The sequence below is a fragment of the Martes martes genome (assembly GCF_963455335.1).
Source record: "Martes martes genome assembly, chromosome: 5".
Lineage (NCBI taxonomy): Eukaryota > Metazoa > Chordata > Mammalia > Carnivora > Mustelidae > Martes > Martes martes.
The window spans coordinates 61,290,876-61,311,188 of NC_137892.1; the positions used below are offsets into that span (position 1 = coordinate 61,290,876).

Sequence of the window (20,313 nt, forward strand, 5' to 3'; positions counted from 1 at the left end):
ACATTTCACAGGTTACTTTGTGTTGCCATTTTATTTAATAGCCACAACATTTTACATTGCTTATTAAGTAGCTACTTCCAGAAGACTGATAATCTCCTTCACAGGATATTTTTGGTTAGTACGACAGATGTGATTCAGTACGACCATGTGACCAGTGAAGTAAAATTCTCAGTCTCTCCTAGCCTGAGACCTCAGATCCTGAGTTATAACCCTGACTTGGTCTTCAAGTTGAGATGCTTCATAAGTATTTTTCTTACATCAGGGTTATTTAATGTAGTTTCTTTTTCTTGAGATATACAATGAGTGTTTTTGATACAAAAACATATACCATATAAGAATTAAAAAAGCATCAAAATAATGATTGTATTTTATTTATATAATGTAAATGACAGAACTAAAACATCCCCTACACTTTTTTTTGACACAACATACTTCTTAAAATTTTGCTGTTTGAAGAGGAAGGTTCTGTAAGTTTCAAATACATAGAATGTAACTTATGTTAATATCCTGTTATAAAAATAACTACCATATAAAGAATTTAAAATATGCAAAAGTAATTAGTTCATTAAAATGTGTATTGAATACATTGGTGTCGATGAAAATATGCAGACTTGCCAACAAAGTTCTACGATTTAAAGGAGAAGTTAAAAAAGCCTCTTTTAGGCTTCATTTATTGCTACATAATGACTACTTAAAGGGTCATATGGCCTATTGTCAATCCCTCTTAGAAGTGGTAAATAATGTGGGGTATATTTTGAAGGAAAAGAGGAAAATAATGCACTGCAATACAAAAATATTACCTATTTATAAATTATTAGACTTATAAAACACATACTGAATCACATGTTCTTGCTATAAAAACAATGTACTTAAATATAGAAGCACAAAATTCTGAAGCACCCACAATTATTTTAAGAATACCCATTTAATCAAGAAAAAAACATATATATATATAATAATTTGAGAAGAAAAAAGGCAAAATTCTGATTTTTAATCCAAATAATCAGAGTTTATCTAATCATGGAGGTAGGTCTCCACTCCAATTATACAAATAAGTTATCTGCCTTACTCAAAGAATCATCATATAAGACTAAGATCTGAAAACTGTGTCCTGAAATTCATTTTTAACAGACTTTAGAAACCAGCAACTGTACTGGCATATGTAACAGCTATTTCCCTCATAAAGTTACACCTGAAAAGAGTCTTCATTTAAGTCATTCTTGGCATAACGAGGTATACATAAATGCAGATACTTTGGCTTTGCATTTAAATAACACAGTAAATGCTACAAATTTATTAAAGATAGAAGAAATCCTTATCTTAGTACTTGTATTAAGTCAAAGCTTCAAAAACTGTGGGTCTCTTAAATTTTTAGAGATTTAAATATTGTGCTAATGATTTAAAAAAGATCATTTCCTGCCTAAAAAGCAAAACTTACATGTTTCAAATAGCAAACATTTAGTGTTTGTGGCATTTCAGCTTTAGTGAATTTAGTTTTAACAAATTAGTATGCAATATATGACTCATATCTTTCACTAAAAAAGATTTTCTATAATGAAAAATACTAATTCTATTTCTAGTGGTAAACTAGTAGAGTTGGAGGTCCCACCATGGATCACAGGGATTAGAGCACTATCAAGATCATTTAAATAATGTTGAGGAAGAAGTTGGCCTTCAGATCCTGCCTGAAATTCAACCTGGGGAAGAAAAGAATCTTGGTAAGTCAACCCCAGAAAGTAAGCAATCTTGTTTAGCTCAGCAGATGAGTATGAATTATTTTAAAATACATAATTCATTTTAAGCATGTTAAGAAAATACTTGATATTTTACTCATAAAATGTTCCACATTCTCCTGTATTTTATCTTTTACATAAATTGTCATTCTTTCTCCCACACATATCATAAAAATTGTTTAAATGCCACTACTTCATACTTTAGGTTTCTTCTCAATGCACACGTAAACACACTAGAGAACCAAGGTTTTAAATAATTACCAACAAGACTTAATAAAAACCTATAGTATTAAAAAATCTACTTAAACTGTTTTGAATTTGTTGTTGCAAAAATATTTAATATTTGAATTTAATGTTGCTGGTGAAAATTACATTTTAATGCATTTGACTAAAAAAATTAACGGGCTGCTGAAATAACAAGTTATTACCTCCCTGAAAAAGGAACTTTTAACAGTGAGATCAAAATGTAAGTTCTTCACAAAAGAACTAGGAGTTTAACACAACCTAATTAAAGAAAAGCAGATCCTCAGTATATGACCTCATTCATGTTTAGATTAACCATTCTAATGAAAAACTTGCTTTGAAATAGATTATATTGGATGTTGGAAACAAAAGAACATTAAAGTACTACTAGAGTACCATTTTTCACCTATAAAATTCATGAAGTTCCAAAGTTTGATTACATATTGCTTTGGTAAAGATGTAGGAAAAAGAACTCTCTCATACAAATTGTGGTATTTGAGACAATATGGTAATATCTATTGAGTACATTCTTAGACCTGGCAATTCTACTTCTTAGAATGTTTGTTATACTCATACTTATGCAGAAGCAAAATACTGTGGATAACCTAAATGTCAATCAGTGCATACTAAATTTATATAAAAACTAGTTAAATAAATTATGGTACATTTATATAATCAACAACTACTATTTAAAAAATACATAATAATATGAAGTATCTCTAAAATATAACATCTTAAAGAAGCAAGGTCAAAAAAAGTAAGAGTAAAGGGGGAAATAAAAAGGACTTACATATTTATTTGGCTGTATATGCAAAAAAATCAGAGACTACAGAGAAATGGGTAACATTTGATTGCCTGACCAGGAAGGGAGGATGAGGAAGAATATGGAGACAGATTTCAGAGTTGGGAGTTAAAAGTGGGAAGGAGATCTTTCCAGGGCTATTACCTTTTATAACTCTACTGGGAACCATGTACATTGTAGCCTGGGGTCAGTATCTCAAGGGGCTACCCATTACAGAGATGACAACATGAGTATTGCTCTCTGGAAATGCTGGATAAGATGGTCCTATTATATACACACTTGTGAGATAACAGAAAATAATATATTGTTCTCTACCTCTGGATTCTGGTACCCAGCTCTTGAAACCCTTGTAATTTCTTAAGTGATAAGAACACTCTAAATATCTCTTGTTCTAATATTTGCATAGGGCTCCTAAAACCCTTGTACATTCCTAAGTGATAAGAGCACTAGGAGTATCTTTTGTTCTAATGAGGTGACTCTGGGTGGGCTCCTGGATGGGGACTGGTTACCAGAAAGACCAAGCCATAATTAGAAGCTTTAGATTTTTCAGTCCTACCCCTCATCTTCCAGAGAGGGAAGAGGGATTACAAAATGGGGTTAAATCATTCCTACATGAGGAAGTCTCCATAAAATACCGATAGAGGGGGGTTTAGAGAGTTTCAGGGCAGCTAATACATCCATAGGAGGGTGACACACCCCAATTCTACTGGGGCAGATGAGAACCTCCCAAACCTCACCCTATGTATATGTCTTCATCTGTATATCCTTTAATAAAGTGGTTAACATAAGTGTTTCCCTGTGTTCTGTGAGCAGCACTAGCAAAGTAATTAAACCCAAGGAGGGAGTTGTTAGAACTTCTGATCTACAGCTGGTTGGTCAGAAGCATGGCCAATAACCAGGGCTTATGATCAGCACCTAAAGCCATGTGCAGGCACAGTCTTATAGGACTGAACCTTTAACCTGTGGCATCTGAGGATATCTGGGTAGAGAATGTCAAAATTGAGTTGAATTCCTGGATATCCTGCTGATGTCTAAGAACTGCTTGTTGGAAGAGGGAAACCCTCTATATATTTGGTGACCAGAAGTGTCAGAAATGAAGTATTTTGTGTGAGTAGTAAAAGAGATTTCACAGGAAGAAAAAGCCAAGGTAGGGAAGAACTGCTTTTTCCTTACATGGGAAGGAAAAGACTAAGTTTTTCCTTTTTTAACACTTTTGGACTTTTGTAATTTTAAATCGTGAATTTAGAATAAAGTCAGAATGAAAAAATAAAAAACCTATTTATCAAGCAGGACTGCTACAGTACAGAGATCAGCAAACTATGGCCTGTGGGCCAATGTGGCCCACCAATTATTTTTATAAACAAAGTTTCATTGGAACATGGTGAGCTCATTAGTTATATACTGTCTATGGCTACTCGTGCACTATAATGGCAGGACTGAATAGCTGTAAAAGACATCATACAGCCCGTAATGCCTAAAATATACACTGTCTGGCCTTTTACAAGAAAGTCTGCTGACCCCTGTTGTGGAGAGTAAAGGTGATAATGTAGAGGAAGTATGTAGCACACACTGATGTTCAACAAATTTTAGTTCTCTTCACTCATCCCAAATAAAAAATAACTCCATTGGATTATTTTAATATATGATACATTCATTTCAAAAATACCTCACAAAAACATGTCTCACCATATCAGTGTCAATGGAAACTCTGAGGCCAATTTTATTCATCCCGTCTCTCTTTAGAGTTTTCAAGTGAGGGCACAGTGCAGCACTACAAGCCATGGCTATTTCTTTTGCAAACTGATAACGAGTTGTTGAAACAGATAATTCCTGGTCCTTAAGAAAGTAGAACACCTGAAATGTATTTAATTAGAAAACAAGTCATGATTAAGATTAAAAGCAGCTTTAAAAGTACAATTGCTACTTTCAATTTAACTTTATTAATAAAATTCCAATTTTTTAAAGCTTTTATTTATTTATTTGACAAAGAGATCACAAGTAGGTAGAGAGGCAGGTAGGGGGTGGGGGGAAGCAGGCTCTCCACTGAGCAGAGAGCCTGATGCGGAGCTCAATCCCAGGACCCTGAGATCATGACCTGAGCTGAAGGCAGAGGCTTAACCCAATGAGCCACCCAGGTGCCCCCAAATTCTAATGTTAATGCCATAAAATTCATTAGTTAAAAGCAATGTGTGGGGGACACCTGGGTGGCTTAGTCAGTTAAGCATCTGCCTTTGGCTCAGGTCATGATCTCAGGGTCCTGGGATCCAGCCCCATGTTGGGCTTCCTGCTGAGTAGGGGGTAGGGGTTGCTTCTCCCTTTTCCTTTGTCTCTCCCCCTGCTGGTGCTCACTCTCCCTCTCTCTCAAATAAATAAAATCTTTAAAATTAACAACAACAACAACACTGTGTGTATAAATATATATCTTGATCTGTAAGCAGTAAAAGCCTAAAACCAAAGATTATGGACTATGGCATGACTTAGCTATTTTTACCTAAAATTAACTTGCTGCAACAAAAGCCCTATTAATTCAGTTTAGAGAAGTGTACTAATGAGTCCACCCTATAACATCACCTTCCTGTAAGGACATCTTAATAAAGTTAAGATCAAACAAAGAAATAATGGTCTATAATTTCCTTTTTTTTTTTTTTTTGTTAAAGATTTTACTTATTCATTTGACAGAGAGAGAAAGCACAAAAAGAGAGCAGCAGGCAGAGGGAGAAAGAGAAGCAGACTCCCCATTGAGCAGAGAGCTTGACCAGGGTTTGATCCTATGGCCCCAGGATCATGACCTGAGCCAAAGGCTGATACTCAACCAACAGAGCCACACAGGTGCACCGATGCTCTATAATTTCTATATCCTCTATAGTTTCTATCTATCTTGTAATGCATAAAAATCACATAGAATACAAAAAATATTAGTAACAGATTGCCTGACCCAGGAGGCAGAGTGAGTAGGAGTACAGAAGTACACTAAGGGATTGGGAGTCTATAATATCAAAAATAATTTTCATATGTGAATGCTGACTATAGAACTGTTATCTATAAAACATTTTATTTTGGGGGTTGCCTAGGTCATTCAGTCAGCTAAGCAACTGACTCTTGATCTCAGCTCAGGTTTTGATCTTGGGGTTGTGAGTTCAAGCCCTGCATTAAGTAGGCCCAGCATGGAGCCTACTGAAAATAAATAAATAAGTAAATAAATAAGGTTTTTTTAAATTTACATATATATTTTTTGTAAAATAAGAGGAAAATGAAAATAATATGGTCAAATAACATATACTGTACAAAGATGGCAATGCTGCCAAAACTTAACTGTGAGCTGGCAGGGAGTATCAGCATACAATAGCCTGAAATAATCTTATAGAAACCCAAATGTGGTATATAAAAGGCAGTCTGGGGTGAAAATAAATGTGTTTCAAGATGTAATGTAAAAAGTATTAATAAGCTGCAATGAGAAATCTCCCAAGTTAAAAAAAATTTAAAAAGCCATATCCAAATACAATATGTAAAGGGAAGGAATCTTCTTTCTCAGTTACCTCCGTGCACTTTACAGTTTTCTCATCAGTTTCAAAATCTGCTTCCAGTCTTATTTTTTCACTTGGAAATCCTTGTAATGATATTCCATCCACTGAACTAATAACACTATAGAATAAAACGTAATTCAGTAGTAGTATTAATACCAAATTGCTTTCTATGAAATATTAGATTTGAACAAATAAGGAGAAAATATATGAGAACTATATATTTATAACACTAGGATAACTCAATTACATACAAAACAATTAAAACTATAGTCCATTCATTTACCAAGACTTACTGATTGTGTAGCAATTTATATATACTCTTTCATATGCCCAATTCAGACCTGAGGTTTAAAATGCCTTAGTTTCCTAACAGAAAAGCGGTCTCATGAATTTTAAAAACTTTATCTTAGAATCCCTCAGCATTAGCCCTCTTTTTCCTTATTTGCTGTAGACCCTTTAAGCAATCTCCAAAAAAAAGAAAATAATAATTGAAAAGGAGTGGCAGTAATATTGTATGAGGCCTCTAGTGTGTGTATTATTTAATTCAGTTGTTGTATTTACAGTGAAGCAATAAAAAACAGACTAAACATTCAAAGGGAATCCTTTACTTACTTCGCAAAAATAGATACGAAACAACAGAAAAAGTACACTGGCATCGAGGTCACATTGCTACACAATGCACATTTTATCACGGTCCCCTCCCAAACCGACCACCCTTTAGAAGTTTATGGCATTCTGACCAAGAAAATACACAGGAGGCTGGTTAGGTACATGTCTGAAAAAACAGACTATATTCATTAGTGTGTAAGCATTTAAATTAATGGCATAATTCTATATTTGCTTATAAAATGTTTAATTTGTTAGGACATTTTTATCCTTCCCCCTCCATCAAATCAATTACATTTTAGTAACAGAAAATTCTTACCCTTTATTTCCACTTTCTTCAGAATCTACCCAGCAGATATCCACATATTCTCTTAGGTCTACAGCATCAACTTTCCCACATGTAATTTTAAAGTCTTTTTGTTCTCGTAGAGCAAGCCGCAAGCCATCCATAGTCTCTGGTGTTATTTGTACCATCAAGCCATCTAATAATGAGGTATGTTTCACATCCCTTTTATTAAATACCAATTTATATGTCTAACCCATAAAATTTGCTATCAAAATATGTTCTGCATAAGATACAAGGTTTACATCATCTGTTAAATAATCTTAATGATTGTTTTCTACTAGGAAATATGAAAAATATTTCAAAGTTAAGGATTCTTTTTTTAAAAAACAGTTAAATAATGGTGAGATTTTTCATTACCAACTATAATGAGATTACTGATGCCAAACAGTCCTTTCATAACAACCAGCCATAAAACTAGACAAAATATATGAGGCAGTTGTTTTCAGGTACCGAACAAGAGGAAGTGCAATACTGTGATTCCTAGAGGAAAACTCAACAGGTAAGCCTACAACTGCCCAGGCTCCTTCCTTTAAGACAATTCTGCCTGGTGACCCATTTAACCTACAATGGCCACACTGGCCTGAGAAATCAGAGGTAAGTTTGGGGAAGCCTGGAATCTGGAATCTGGGGTCAAGACATTGAAGAGGAAGGCACCAGAAGACGGTGTGTAAGGGTCCCTTTGAGTCCTTGGACTAGAACTTGGGACAGAATTGGGGACACGTTAATAGGGTGGGACTAGATGACTCCTAAAAGAGAACAGCTATTAAGTTTGGGAACAGAAAAGAGATACTAGAAATCAAGCAATGCTGGGGGATATTGACAGTATGGACCAACCACAGTAGAGAGACCTTATGAGCACTTCATTAACTTACACTGTGGCAAAGCAAAATAAAGCCCTTACAAAATCTGTAGGCAAAATGGATTCAAAGAATGAGTCCTGCCAGACTGTAAACACCTTAGGAGTTCCACAGATCCATCTGTTAACAAAGTGAAAAATAGAGACTACACAAGCTCAACATGAAATGCTATGAAAATGCCTGCTTAAACATAAATAAGCCTTTTTCAGAGAAAGCTAAGAGAATCTAAAGTCTTAAAACCTATTAACAATGACAAGTACATAATCAAAAATTACCAGAGAGAACTATAAGAAAATATGAGCCTCCATACAACTGTAACCAACCATGAGATAGCCAAGACAGTGGATTAAATACACACATACTTTAAAACATCTATTCTAAAATATATTCAAAGAACTAAAGCAAAACAGTTAAAAAAAATGGAAAGCAAATATGGGCTAAATGAATAAACATTTACAAAACCTTTTTTTTTTTTTTTTAAGATTTTATTTATTTATTTGACAGATCACAAGTAGGCAGAGAGGCAGGGAGAGAGAGAAGGGAGGAAACAGGCTCCCTGCTGAGCAGAGAGCCCGATGCGGGGCTCAATCCCAGGACCCTGAGATCATGACCTGAGCTGAAGGCAGCGGCTTTAACCCACTGAGCCACCCAGGTGCCCCAGATTTACAAAATCTTAACAGAGAAACAGAAACTTAAAAAACCTAAAGGGACATTGTAGAACTGAAACTTGTAACCTGAAATTGAAACCTCAATGGATAGGCTTAACAGGAGACTGAACACGGCAAGAAAAAGACTCAGAGAACATGAAGAAAGATCAATAAAAATGTTCCAATCTAAGGAACCTAGAGGGGGATACCTGGGTGGCTCATGTGGTTATGACTCAGGTCCTGATTCCAGGCTCCTGGGATCAAATCCTGCATTGGGCTCCTTAGTCAGTGGGAGCCAGCTTCTCCCCCTGCCTTCCCCTCCCCCAGCTTATGCTCTCTCTCTCTCTCTCTCTTTGACAAATAAATAAAATCTTAAAGAATAAAGAACCTAGAGAAAAATGATTAAAGAAAAATAAACAGCATCAAGGACCCAAGGAATGATATAAAACAGGTATACCTATAAATATAGATACACACATGCATACATACATAATATAAACATATAGATATCTCCTAGGAGAAAAAGACTGGGATTTTAAAAATTTTAATAATGTAAGAAATTCCCCAAATTTGATGAAAAATATTGACACACATATCCAGAAGCTCCATAAATACCAAGCAGGAAAAATACAAAGAAAACCACATTAGGGCATATCATAATAAAACAGGTGAAAACCAAAGATAAAGAGGGTATCTTGAAAACAGACTGGAGAAAAGGGCACATTAAATACAGGGAAAGAAATATAAAAAATTATACTGACTTCATTAGAAGTCATTGGCCACAACGGTGGCCAAAAGACGAGATGACATCTTCAAGGAAAATTAAAACTTTCAAAGAATTCTGTTAACTACCAAAAATATCCTTCAAAACTAAGAATGAAATAAGGACAGCTTCAGATAAATGAAAGCCAACCAACTTATATTACAAAAAATGCTACTGACTTCTTGTGTCTGCTCCAACATATAAAGAGCCTGGATGTTGTCCCTTCCATTCTCAAAAGACAAATGCTGAACAAACTGAAAATGAACAACTCTTAGATCAGAGAATTGAGGTCACAGGGCAAACTCTCTCTCTCTCCCCTAAATAAATAAATAAAATCTTTAAAAAAAATCAACAAAAATATGTCAACATAATAACATAGTTATTTAAAAAAAGATTTATTTTTATTTGAGACAGACAGAGAGAGAGAGAGCAAGCACACAAACAAGGGGGAGGGGCAGAAGGAGAAAGAGGGAAAAGCAGACTCCCCACTGACTAGGGAGCCTGACGAAGGGCTTAATCCCAAGACCCTGAGATCCTGACCTGAGCTGAAGGCAGACACTTAACTGACTGAGCCATCACCCAGGTGCCCTGGCTAATTATTTTAAATAAGAGTACAGAAGTATAGCTGGTTATAAAATAAAAATACAGAAATAAAAATGAATTTCTATATATCAAAACAGAAAAAAATTTTAATTTAGAAAGATAAATTTACGTCAGTAATAAAATCTATGTTACAGAAATAAATCAAAAGATATGTGGGGCTTGTGGGTGGCTCTTGGTTAAGTGACTGACTCTTGATTTCAGCTCAGGGTTGTAGGACTGGCCCCAGAGTCAGGCTCCATGCTTGGCTGCAAGTCTGCTTGGGATTCTTCAGTCTGTCTGTCTGTCTGTCTCTCTCTCTCCCTCTCCCCCTCCCTGTCCCCTCACCCTGCCCCTCCTCCACCCCCCTCAAATAAATAAAAGATATGTAAGACCTATACAAAAACTGTAAATTTTTATTTTTAAAAATGTTTCATTTTAAAGTAATCTCTACACCCAGCATGGGGCTCAAACCCACAACCCTGATATCAAGAGTGGCATGCTCTACTGACTGAGTCAGCCAGGCACCCCTATAAAATTTTACTGAAAGACATTGAATATCTTCTGAATTGAGGATAGCCTGTTTTTATGGATAGGAACACTGAGAATGGAAAATATACCAGTTTTTCTCAAAATTAACCTGGTGATTTAATGCAATTCCAATAAAAATTCCAATGGACCATTTAGAACCTGCAAGTTGATCCTAAAATTAATATGGAAAGTCAAAAGGCTTAGAGGCACTACTGAAAAGAGGAAAAAAGTATGAGTGTGGCATCAGAGATGGAAGGGCTTCCCATAAAGCTATGTTTGAGATAGTATGGAGGACGACATTAGTTAAAAAGCAGACTTAACAATCTCCAAAAATACTCTCCTCCTAAAGAACAATGAAACTAATAAAAAGAAGAAATTTTTTCAGAACCCTGGAAATTAAACAAAGGCTTGCAGCAGTCTGGGGAGTATTTATTTAAGAAAAATGGCTGGATCTTCATAAGAACAGAAAGCTTTGTTCTTTTTGTCATTTTAACCTTCCTATTCCCATTCACTCCTCTATAGCTCAGTGGAAGCCTTAGAAGCCAATAGCCTGGAATCATGGTGAAAACCAACAGCCTGGTAGCCATTGGAAAGGGCAAATGGAGGCTGGAGCTCCTTCAAAGCCTCATTATCAGAGAATTATCATTTTTTTTTTGAATGTTGAGTATTTTGCCCAGTGCAAAAAGTTTTTTCTCAGGGAGCATCTGTGAAAAACAATTAGAAGCCAATAATTAACATCTCAGCTACCTGTGGCAGCAGATAATAGCAGAGGGAAACAAAAGACCAACCAAAGACTTAAAAAAGGAAAAGCTGGTGAATGAGAGGTCCATAAGGGTTCTGAAAAGCTCTTAACATATTTCTGGGAATTTAGAAGGCCACACACATGTACAATACTGTATGCATACTCAAGATGTTTGCATGCTAAAGAAATGCCCTAAGCTCTTACCTCAGGCTGACTTCTAGGCTTTGTACAGGCAGGAAGTACAGGTTATGGCAAAGTTGTTATGCTTAACATAGACCCAAATATTGACCATGTTCTACTTCTTGAGCTGGGTAATGATTTCATGTAAGTTTGTGGTACTGTGTTTTGTAACTGACATATGTTCTTTTTTTTTTTTTTATTCAAAGATTTTATTTATTTGGCAGAGAAATAGAGAGCACAAGTAGAGCAGCAGTCAGAGGGAGAGGGAGAAGCAGGCTCCCTGGGAGCCTGATGTGGGGCTTGATCCCAGGACCCTGGAATCATGACTTGAGCCAAAGGCAGACGCTTAACTGATTGAGCCACCCAGGCACCCCCATATGTTCTTTTATAAGTATCAAATTCATTTTAAAAGGAAGTGGAAAACATCTTAACATTAAAACAATCCTAAAGATGAAACTCATACCTTCAACTATGCTGGACTTAGCAAGAAATCCTGAAGATGTTTTTAGAGCTCCATTGAATACCACAAAACTTGCACCTGTCACTGATAAGAAAAATACATTTATGTTTTAACTGGCCTTTTTTTTAATGCTATGTTTGTTAAATGTATAATGTGGAGCATGGCACATTTAAGTACTTGATAAATGCCCATACCACTTTTATTAGAAAGCTAATAAAAAAAGCAAACTAAACCAAGTTAAGATAAAATATGGCATAAAGGTTATGGAATGTTTGTATATAACAACTGATAGCTACTGTACTACTTAAAATGTTTGTGTCTCTGTCAGTGGAAATATGGGAAATCAAATATACACCACTGGTAAGAGCATAAATCAGAGGAATCTCTATGGAAGGCAACTTAATAATTACCTATTAAAATGATAAATATATATATCCTTTGACACACCAATTCCACAACCAGGAATTGCACATTTATACAAGGTTATTAATAGTACATTTTTATAAATAACCAAGAATTGGTAACACCTATGTCCATTAATGAGACAATTATATGATGTACACAGATAAAGTGAAAAGTTATGGAAAATGCAGAAGTTCTCTTTATACTAAAAGAATCATCTCCAAGGGGTGTTAAAAGCAAGGTGCAGAATGGAACACATGTTATGACTTATTAAAAAAAATTTTTGCTAAAAATTAAAAAAATTTTTTAAAGTAAGAATTAAAAAGTGGAAGAAAAGATGTGTGGGTGTTTGCTTAAATATACATGCAAGCAAAAATGTTTCTAAAAGGATATACAAAAAACTGGTAACATTCGTTTGGTGCCTATGGGGAAGAGGAGAGGGTAAACTTGGAGTCAAGTAAAGAAAGGAGATTTCATACCGTAGATACCTATACCTTTCAAATTTTGTAACACATATACCTATTCAACAAACAAATATTAAATAGTTGTTACATTTTAATTACAAAAGTAGTAATGATATATTAAGTAAAAAAATAAAAAAGTGTGAATATCCAATATAAAACCATCTATTTAATAGATATATACTAATATAAGAAGGAAATATATTAAAATGTCCACAATGGCTGTATCTTGGCACTTTTTTTCTTTTACTACTTTTTAAAACTTATTTCTCAAACTTACAAAGTAAGTATACATTACCTTTATAATCAGAGGCTGCTAATTTTACTACCAGTCAGGATGTCAGACTGTTTTAAATATGTTATTTTAAACTGTATTAATTTTCTGAAATACTCACTTCTACTTAAATTTCAGTATGTTAGGCCCCCTACTGCAAGGATTTGACAATCACAGAAAGTCAATGAGGCCATTCAGCCAGAACTGAGAGTAATGTCACTCATATATGCTACTAAACCATCTTTACCATTTCTATATCCCCAGCTACTTACAGATTTATAAACCATTCTTCATCCTTATCCAGGCTTTACTCCCCTAAGAGGAGTTGGAGCAGAGAGCAAACAAAGGTAACACATACCTCATTCCAAAGAGAAATTAGTGAAAATAAGATTCACACCATATAGGTAAATTAGACCTGAAGGTATCAAAATAAATACAGTGTTCCAAGTCTTTAAAAAACCTAACGTAGACCAAGAAGAAAACACAAACTAGAAGCAATTTTTAATCTGTTTGTGTAGCTCAAATTTTAAATGATATTGTATTATTACCATCAATCAGCAAAAAGTAAAATATATATATTGCCCCTTTAAAAGGAATTCCATTTATTGAGGTAGTTTTATAGATCAATACTAGAAACCAACACTTACTTACCTTTTCTAGGATGGCCTGTGGCACTGTTGGCCTGTGTTTGATAAATGCCATCGTTTTGTATACAGACTAGGTGAGAATCTGCTTCAGTACTAAAACTAGCTCCAATGCTAATGACATGCTCATTGGAAGAATTTATAACCTTCATCACCTAGAGAAAAACAACACTCATTTAGAAACACTAGTAACATGTTATATCTTTATTAATTATAGTCATTCAAAGGGCCACATTTCTGACCAGCTTCATAATTATCAAGCTTTGGTCTGGATAACTCCGAGAATGTGATGGAAACAAATGTTTTACGATAAAATTACCTTAATTAATAGACAAAACAGTAAAGAAAAAAGTTTTAAAGAACAAGATAAAACAAATCCCTTATTAGGAAATAAATCTAAAATTTCAAAAATAGTATTTTTTTGCCATTATGTATTAGACAGCCTGATTCGAAACAAATTAACACACTTTTAAAGAAATCTAATGTTCAATAATTATCTTCAAAATCTGCATGAAGAAATTAAACTTACATCATTGTATTTTTTCCGAGGTATTTTTATGCAGCTCTTTCCCATTTCCATATGAATCAATAGCTGATCTATATTATGCAAGGTATACTGGTAATTTCGAAGGTCCTACATATAAAATAATGACATTTCTATAAACCTTAAACTATCCACAAACATTTTACCCATTCATTAAATCCTTTTATAAGATTGTCCATAAGTTTAAGACTTCTGATACATAACTATCAAAATGCCATCTAGAAAGCACTGCCAACTGAAAAAACCAACTAATCCTTCTAACTACTCCACAATAGTAATAAAGAATATCATTCTCAGGAAGAATTCTGTAGTATTTGGGGGTGAACTAACTTTCCAATTACAGATCTTCCAAACTAGTCTTCAAAGTAAACATGTGTAAGTCCACTAAAATATTTTTCTATGGTTATAGATAAAACAATTACAGAAAAAAGAGGTGGAAGGGAACCTGAGCTTACCTAATCCAATTCTTCCTATTACAAATGAGGAAACCTGGGCTGCAATTTGCTCAAAATCCCCAAACTGATGGACTTAGTGTACTAACACTTTTGCTAACACTTCAACAACTGTGTAGATCTCACATTACCTACAACTGAAAGCACTGCAGCAGAATGAATAAAAAAACATTTACAGTCAGGTACACATATATTAGGAGATGTGTTCCAAAAAGCAATTCATTAAAAAGAGCCCATTTATGCTAAATAAATTAAGATATATTATAAATGAACTTCCATTATACCAAATATGCCAAATTAAAATCAGAAAATATAAATATGTAGAACATGCTAAACAAAATTTTAAAATAGTAATGTAAAGACACTTAATAGTTTGATTACTCACAACAAGTAAGTTCATAATAGTGTGTCCTATTTCTCCAAAAAGAGGTTTGCGGCCTCTAATACTCGTTAGAGGAGCAGGATATGCTATACACAAGAAAGGAAAACTAGTTACTGTAAAAAAAAAAAAACCCACAAAAAAACCAAAAAAGTCTTGAATTTATTACTTTTACTTCTCATTTCTCAAACTTTATGGCTAAATACCAGCCAATCAGTTCTCTGGGGAAAGTGAGAGATACATTAACCTATAGTGTGCATCTACTGGATGCTACACTGAACTGGGAACTTTATATACAACATCTTATCTAAGCCCCAAAACAACTCAGTGAGGCAAATATGTTTACTCCTACTTTACTAATGGGAAAGTAGAGACATAAGAGATTAATAAACTTGCTTATGGTGACTAAGTAAATAATCAGTGAAAAAGATTTAAAATTTAGGCTTGCCTGATTCCAAAGCATTTCATCTTTTCATTATACATGTTGTTTCCACAAAAGGATGATGACAGGAAAATTATAGTAAGTGGATAGAACCCTATAAAGTTCTGATAATTTAAAGAGAAATATGAAGAACTCAAGATTTTTAAAGCATGTATAATTAATGTTAAATTGTGCAAATTTATAGACAATAGTAAACTTTTACAGTTCCTGGGTCAGCCTGATAAAAGGGGCACAGAGAGCGAAGTCAGTGCAGAGAAATAGAAGGAACATGAAGTCTATCACCTAACTACTTTTCTCTTTCTTTAGGGCACTATAAGTGTTATTCACCAAAAAGGAAAAGCTATTTGGTTGGCAATGCAGCAGGGCTTCTGGAAGAAAAGGAAGGTAAAACAATTTCTACAATGATAAAGAGCAGAAACCTTTTTAACCTTCAGTTCTCAGCCTAGATCACCAAGCAAACAAACCTCTCTCATATCTTTTATATGAATATATATCCTTAAAATTCTTAAGAAAACACAACACCTGACATCTGTTTTAAAAATTTAAGTCAGGGGGCACCTGGATAGCTCAGTGGGTTTAGCCTCTGCCTTTGGCTCAGGTCTCAGGGTCATGGGATTGAGCCCCACATCAGGGTCTCTGCTCAGCAGGGAGCCTGCTCCCCCCTCCCACTGCCTGCCTCTCTGCCTACTTGTGATCATGCTCTCTGTCCCCCCCCCCCAAAAAAAAAGAAAAAGAAAAAGAAAAAAAAATTAAGTCAGAGTGACTCACATCTTTGTTACTACCAACATATTTTTTTTAAGTGTTTTTTTGTTTTTTGAAGATTATTTATTTATTTAAGAGAGAGAGAGAACACAAGCAGTAGGGAGGAGCAGAGGGACAGGCATACTCCCTACTAAACAACGAGCCTGACATGGGCTCGATTCCAGGACCCCGAGATCATGACTGGAGCTGAAGTCAGACACTTAAATGACTGAGCCACCCAGGTGCCCCTTTTTAGTTTTTATTTATTTATTTTATTTATTATATTTTTAAAAGATTTTATTTATTTATTTGACAGACAGAGATCACAAGTAGGGAGAGAGGCAGGCAGAGAGAGAGACGGGGAGAAGCAGGCTTCCTGCTGACCAGAGAGCCCAATGAGGGGCTCAATCCCAGGACCCTGGGATCAGACCTGAGCCGAAGGCAGAGGCTTTAACCCACTGAGCCACCCAGGCGCCCCTAGTTTTTAGTTTTTAAAAGGACAACTATGTTATTTAGAGGACAGAGGTTGCAGACTGGAAAAAAACATAGGGCATTAGTGGTAAAAGACATTAAAATGATAAGATATGATTGAGATAAATGATGCCTTCTTACTCTATCTTTTATGAATAAGGGAACATCCTTTACAACTTGATTGAGGTAATTTTATTTGAAACAGTATTTTCAAAAGGTTATGACTTAGATATTCTGTCAGAGTTATAAAGGACCTCATAAATCATTTAAACCAACAGTGAATGGTATTCCAAATGTCTTAATGTAAGTGTAGATAATCCCCATTTGAAAATTACTAATTTCAGACCACTATTTTCAGTCTCTAATCTTGGGACTCTAATTTTTGCCATTAAATCTTCCATATATCCATTATCTCTAACAAACACATATACATACATACATCACATTTGCAAGTTCATATCTAGAGGCATGGGCACCAGTAACATCAAAATGTCAGTATATCTAAAATCCAGCAGTACACAATGAACTCAAAAAATAGCTAAGACTCATTAATTTCTAGGTACAAGCTTCCTCCCATCCAAAAGTTTGCTTTATACCACTTGCTTTTACAAAAGACCCATGTTAGAACCTGTTTTCACTAACTGAAAGAAATATGAAATGGTACTGGCTGGGGTGCCTGGGTGACGCTGTTGGTTGAGCTTTCGGCTCTTGGTTTCAGCTCAGGTCATGATCTCATGGGTCGTGGGATGGAGTCCTGAATCTGACTCCATGCTTAGTGCAGAACCAGCTTGTGCCCCTCTCTCCCTCTGCCCCTTGCCTCCTCAAATAAATAAATAAGTCTTTAAACAACAACAAAAAAGAAATGGTAATGGTTTCTTTGCTTTATGCCATTTTGGCTTACAAAAGGTTTCACAGGAATGTTCTACTTTCGGACAGTGGGAAAAACCTGTATAACAGGAAATTTTTATCTTTATCATCACTAAACAGCATCATAGCTTTGCAGCTCCAATCCCTGTGATCCTTTGAGAAATCCCACAAGTTGCTCCATGGTTTTCCTTCTTTGTGTGTGAGAAAAACAGATGTAGTATCTAGAAGTGATACTGACTAAAATATGGGGCAAACTTATAAATTATATGTTGATATAATATATGATGACTTAAGATTATATATTGACTTAACTTTCCATAAAAATAGCATTCAAGTATTTATAGCAGAGACAAAATATCAGGCTGAATGGATGAAACACTTGATGCAAAATAAACTTTCATAAGCTCTGTCACTTACACAGTAAAAAACCTGTGATGAAATTTACATTTTGATACTTTTTACACAACAGCATCACATATTTAAAACCTAAATGGTGGGCTGCCTGGGTGGCTTAGTTAGTTAAGCATCCAACTCTTGGTTTCAGCTCAGGTCATGATGTCAGGGTTGTGAAATCAAGACTGGAGCTGGGCTCCATGCTCAGTGGGGAGTCAAGCATGCTTAAGATTCTGTATCTCACTTTGCCCCTCCCCTGGCTCCCATGCACTCCCCTCTCTTCTCTAAAATAAATAAACACATCTTTAAAAAAAAAATCCTAAATGGTAAAGACTTCCCTCACAAAATCAAAGAGTTTACTAAATTTGCCAAAGAGATTTATATCTCTTTCACTGAATTTGTCCATTTTGAAATATTTATAAATTTTATAAATCCCCTCCATTTAATTTTCCTCCAAGGAAATACCTATTTAATTAGAATCAAATGCCTAAAACTTCATTTGATATACTTTATATGCAATAAATAAATAATTTCTTGAAAAAAGTCAAGGATAAAGGGTGGGAATTCAAAAATTTTAACACGAAAAATGATTTCGACTTAGAAATAAACATATACATAAACTGGGGCCATTATTTCACAATCTTTCATGTTTGTCTTTATGATGTATACAAATTCAGAGGGGAAATCATTTAGGAAATATAGGAAACATAACAAATATAAGAAACATAACAAAATGAGCTCTCTACAGTATATGCTTTTAAGAAAGCCTTTCAATGTTTTCTGTATTTTGTTATGAGATTTAAAAAAAATTTTTTTTAAGGTAAGTTAATATAATTGTAACATCTAGAAACTTCATGACATACCAAGGTTGTCTAGATGACTCATTTGGAAGTAGAAGAGGGTTTTCTTGGAATTTTAAAAGTTTATCAAAACAAAGGTAGTCCCCTTAAATTCATTAAAAATTTTATTTTAATGATATCCCTGAAATTCGTATTTTACATTTATTACATTTGAACCTATGTGATTTAATTTATTATTCTAAAACTTACCTTTATATTCGGCACCCAGTCTTAACATTAAGCGCATAGGAAACACCTTTGCCCAGGGAATCTCTAGCTTCTGAATAAGAATTCCACAAAGAAAAGGATTACTTGGTAACAGGAGATCATCAAGTTTCTGAAAAGTAGGTGTAATAAACAGAAATCCTCCATGATCCTTACTACTGAGAAAACTCTCAGTAAAAGTAATATTGTCCAAGTTTTCTATGTACTTTCCTGGAAATAAAACCATTAATAAAAAGACTTTAAGTTATTTTAAAGGCATTCTGAGTTTGAATGTTGCAGTATAAACTTTCTTAAATAACAGCAATGTGGATTTTTTTTCTTATTTCCATACTTGAAGAAGCATCTATTGAATAACTTGTTTGTACCAAGTTCAGTTATTCCTGGAGGTTGGGAATTGTGAACAAAAATTTGAAAATGTTTCTAACCATAGGGGGTTTTAAAATTTTCTCTTTACTGCATGACCATGTAAAAATTCATCATGTCTCCCCCAATCTTAGACAGGTTAAGTATACAGAACATATAAAAAAAATCAAGAAGGCAAATATATTTCCATCTTTAACATAAAAAAAATTTAAAAAATTTTTTAAACTTTCCATTTCTAAAATAAAAAAAATTAGTATAAAGACACTAATCACGTAAAATGCTAGATTTAAGGAGACTGAAAATGATAACTAAGATCTTCTAAGAAATCAGTCTCTTCACAAAATACATCTTTAGTACAGTTAGCCTAGCCAAAAACATAAATGCCTGTAATTAATCCATCCCCCCATTCTGAACAATTCAAAATAAAACGCTATACCTTTTAGAGCATCCTTATAGATGGTGATAAATAGTTTGAAGATGTCCTTTGGAATAGTATCTTCATTTGGCAAACATAGTAACAGAATCATAATTTCTGCCTGTCCCAAGCCATGCAGTCCATTGGTTGAGAAGTACCAATATTTGTCTGAGGAATCTTAAGCAATAAAAGCATACAACTATAAATATCAACTTCTGTTAGCTGAAGAAACTAATACAGTTGTCTTTTGCATGAAGCACAACTTTTCAAATTCCTTATTTTCCCAAAGTTCTCCTCACAAAAAAAACTTTACAACTGAATTGTTTTAAGATTAATGTAAAAAGAGAAAGGATCTTTGGAGTCAATTAATAAATAACACTAAAATAAA

At 34.4% G+C, this 20,313-nt stretch overlaps 1 protein-coding gene across 1 annotated transcript in view; it reads right to left on the minus strand.

Annotated features, from left to right (window-relative positions):
• Nucleotides 1–20,313, minus strand: part of ZFYVE16 (zinc finger FYVE-type containing 16) — a 50,682-nt gene continuing 30,369 nt past the window's right edge. The window contains exons 10-19 of the mRNA XM_080804699.1: nucleotides 19,947–20,102; nucleotides 19,133–19,357; nucleotides 15,176–15,258; nucleotides 14,324–14,428; nucleotides 13,802–13,949; nucleotides 12,017–12,097; nucleotides 7,228–7,390; nucleotides 6,315–6,420; nucleotides 4,465–4,632; nucleotides 1–1,697 (exon numbers count right to left, since the gene is read on the minus strand). Of these exons, the coding sequence (XP_080660825.1) occupies nucleotides 1,536–1,697; nucleotides 4,465–4,632; nucleotides 6,315–6,420; nucleotides 7,228–7,390; nucleotides 12,017–12,097; nucleotides 13,802–13,949; nucleotides 14,324–14,428; nucleotides 15,176–15,258; nucleotides 19,133–19,357; nucleotides 19,947–20,102 (1,397 nt within the window). The 3' untranslated portion in view covers nucleotides 1–1,535. The remainder of the gene's footprint in view (nucleotides 1,698–4,464; nucleotides 4,633–6,314; nucleotides 6,421–7,227; nucleotides 7,391–12,016; nucleotides 12,098–13,801; nucleotides 13,950–14,323; nucleotides 14,429–15,175; nucleotides 15,259–19,132; nucleotides 19,358–19,946; nucleotides 20,103–20,313) is intronic.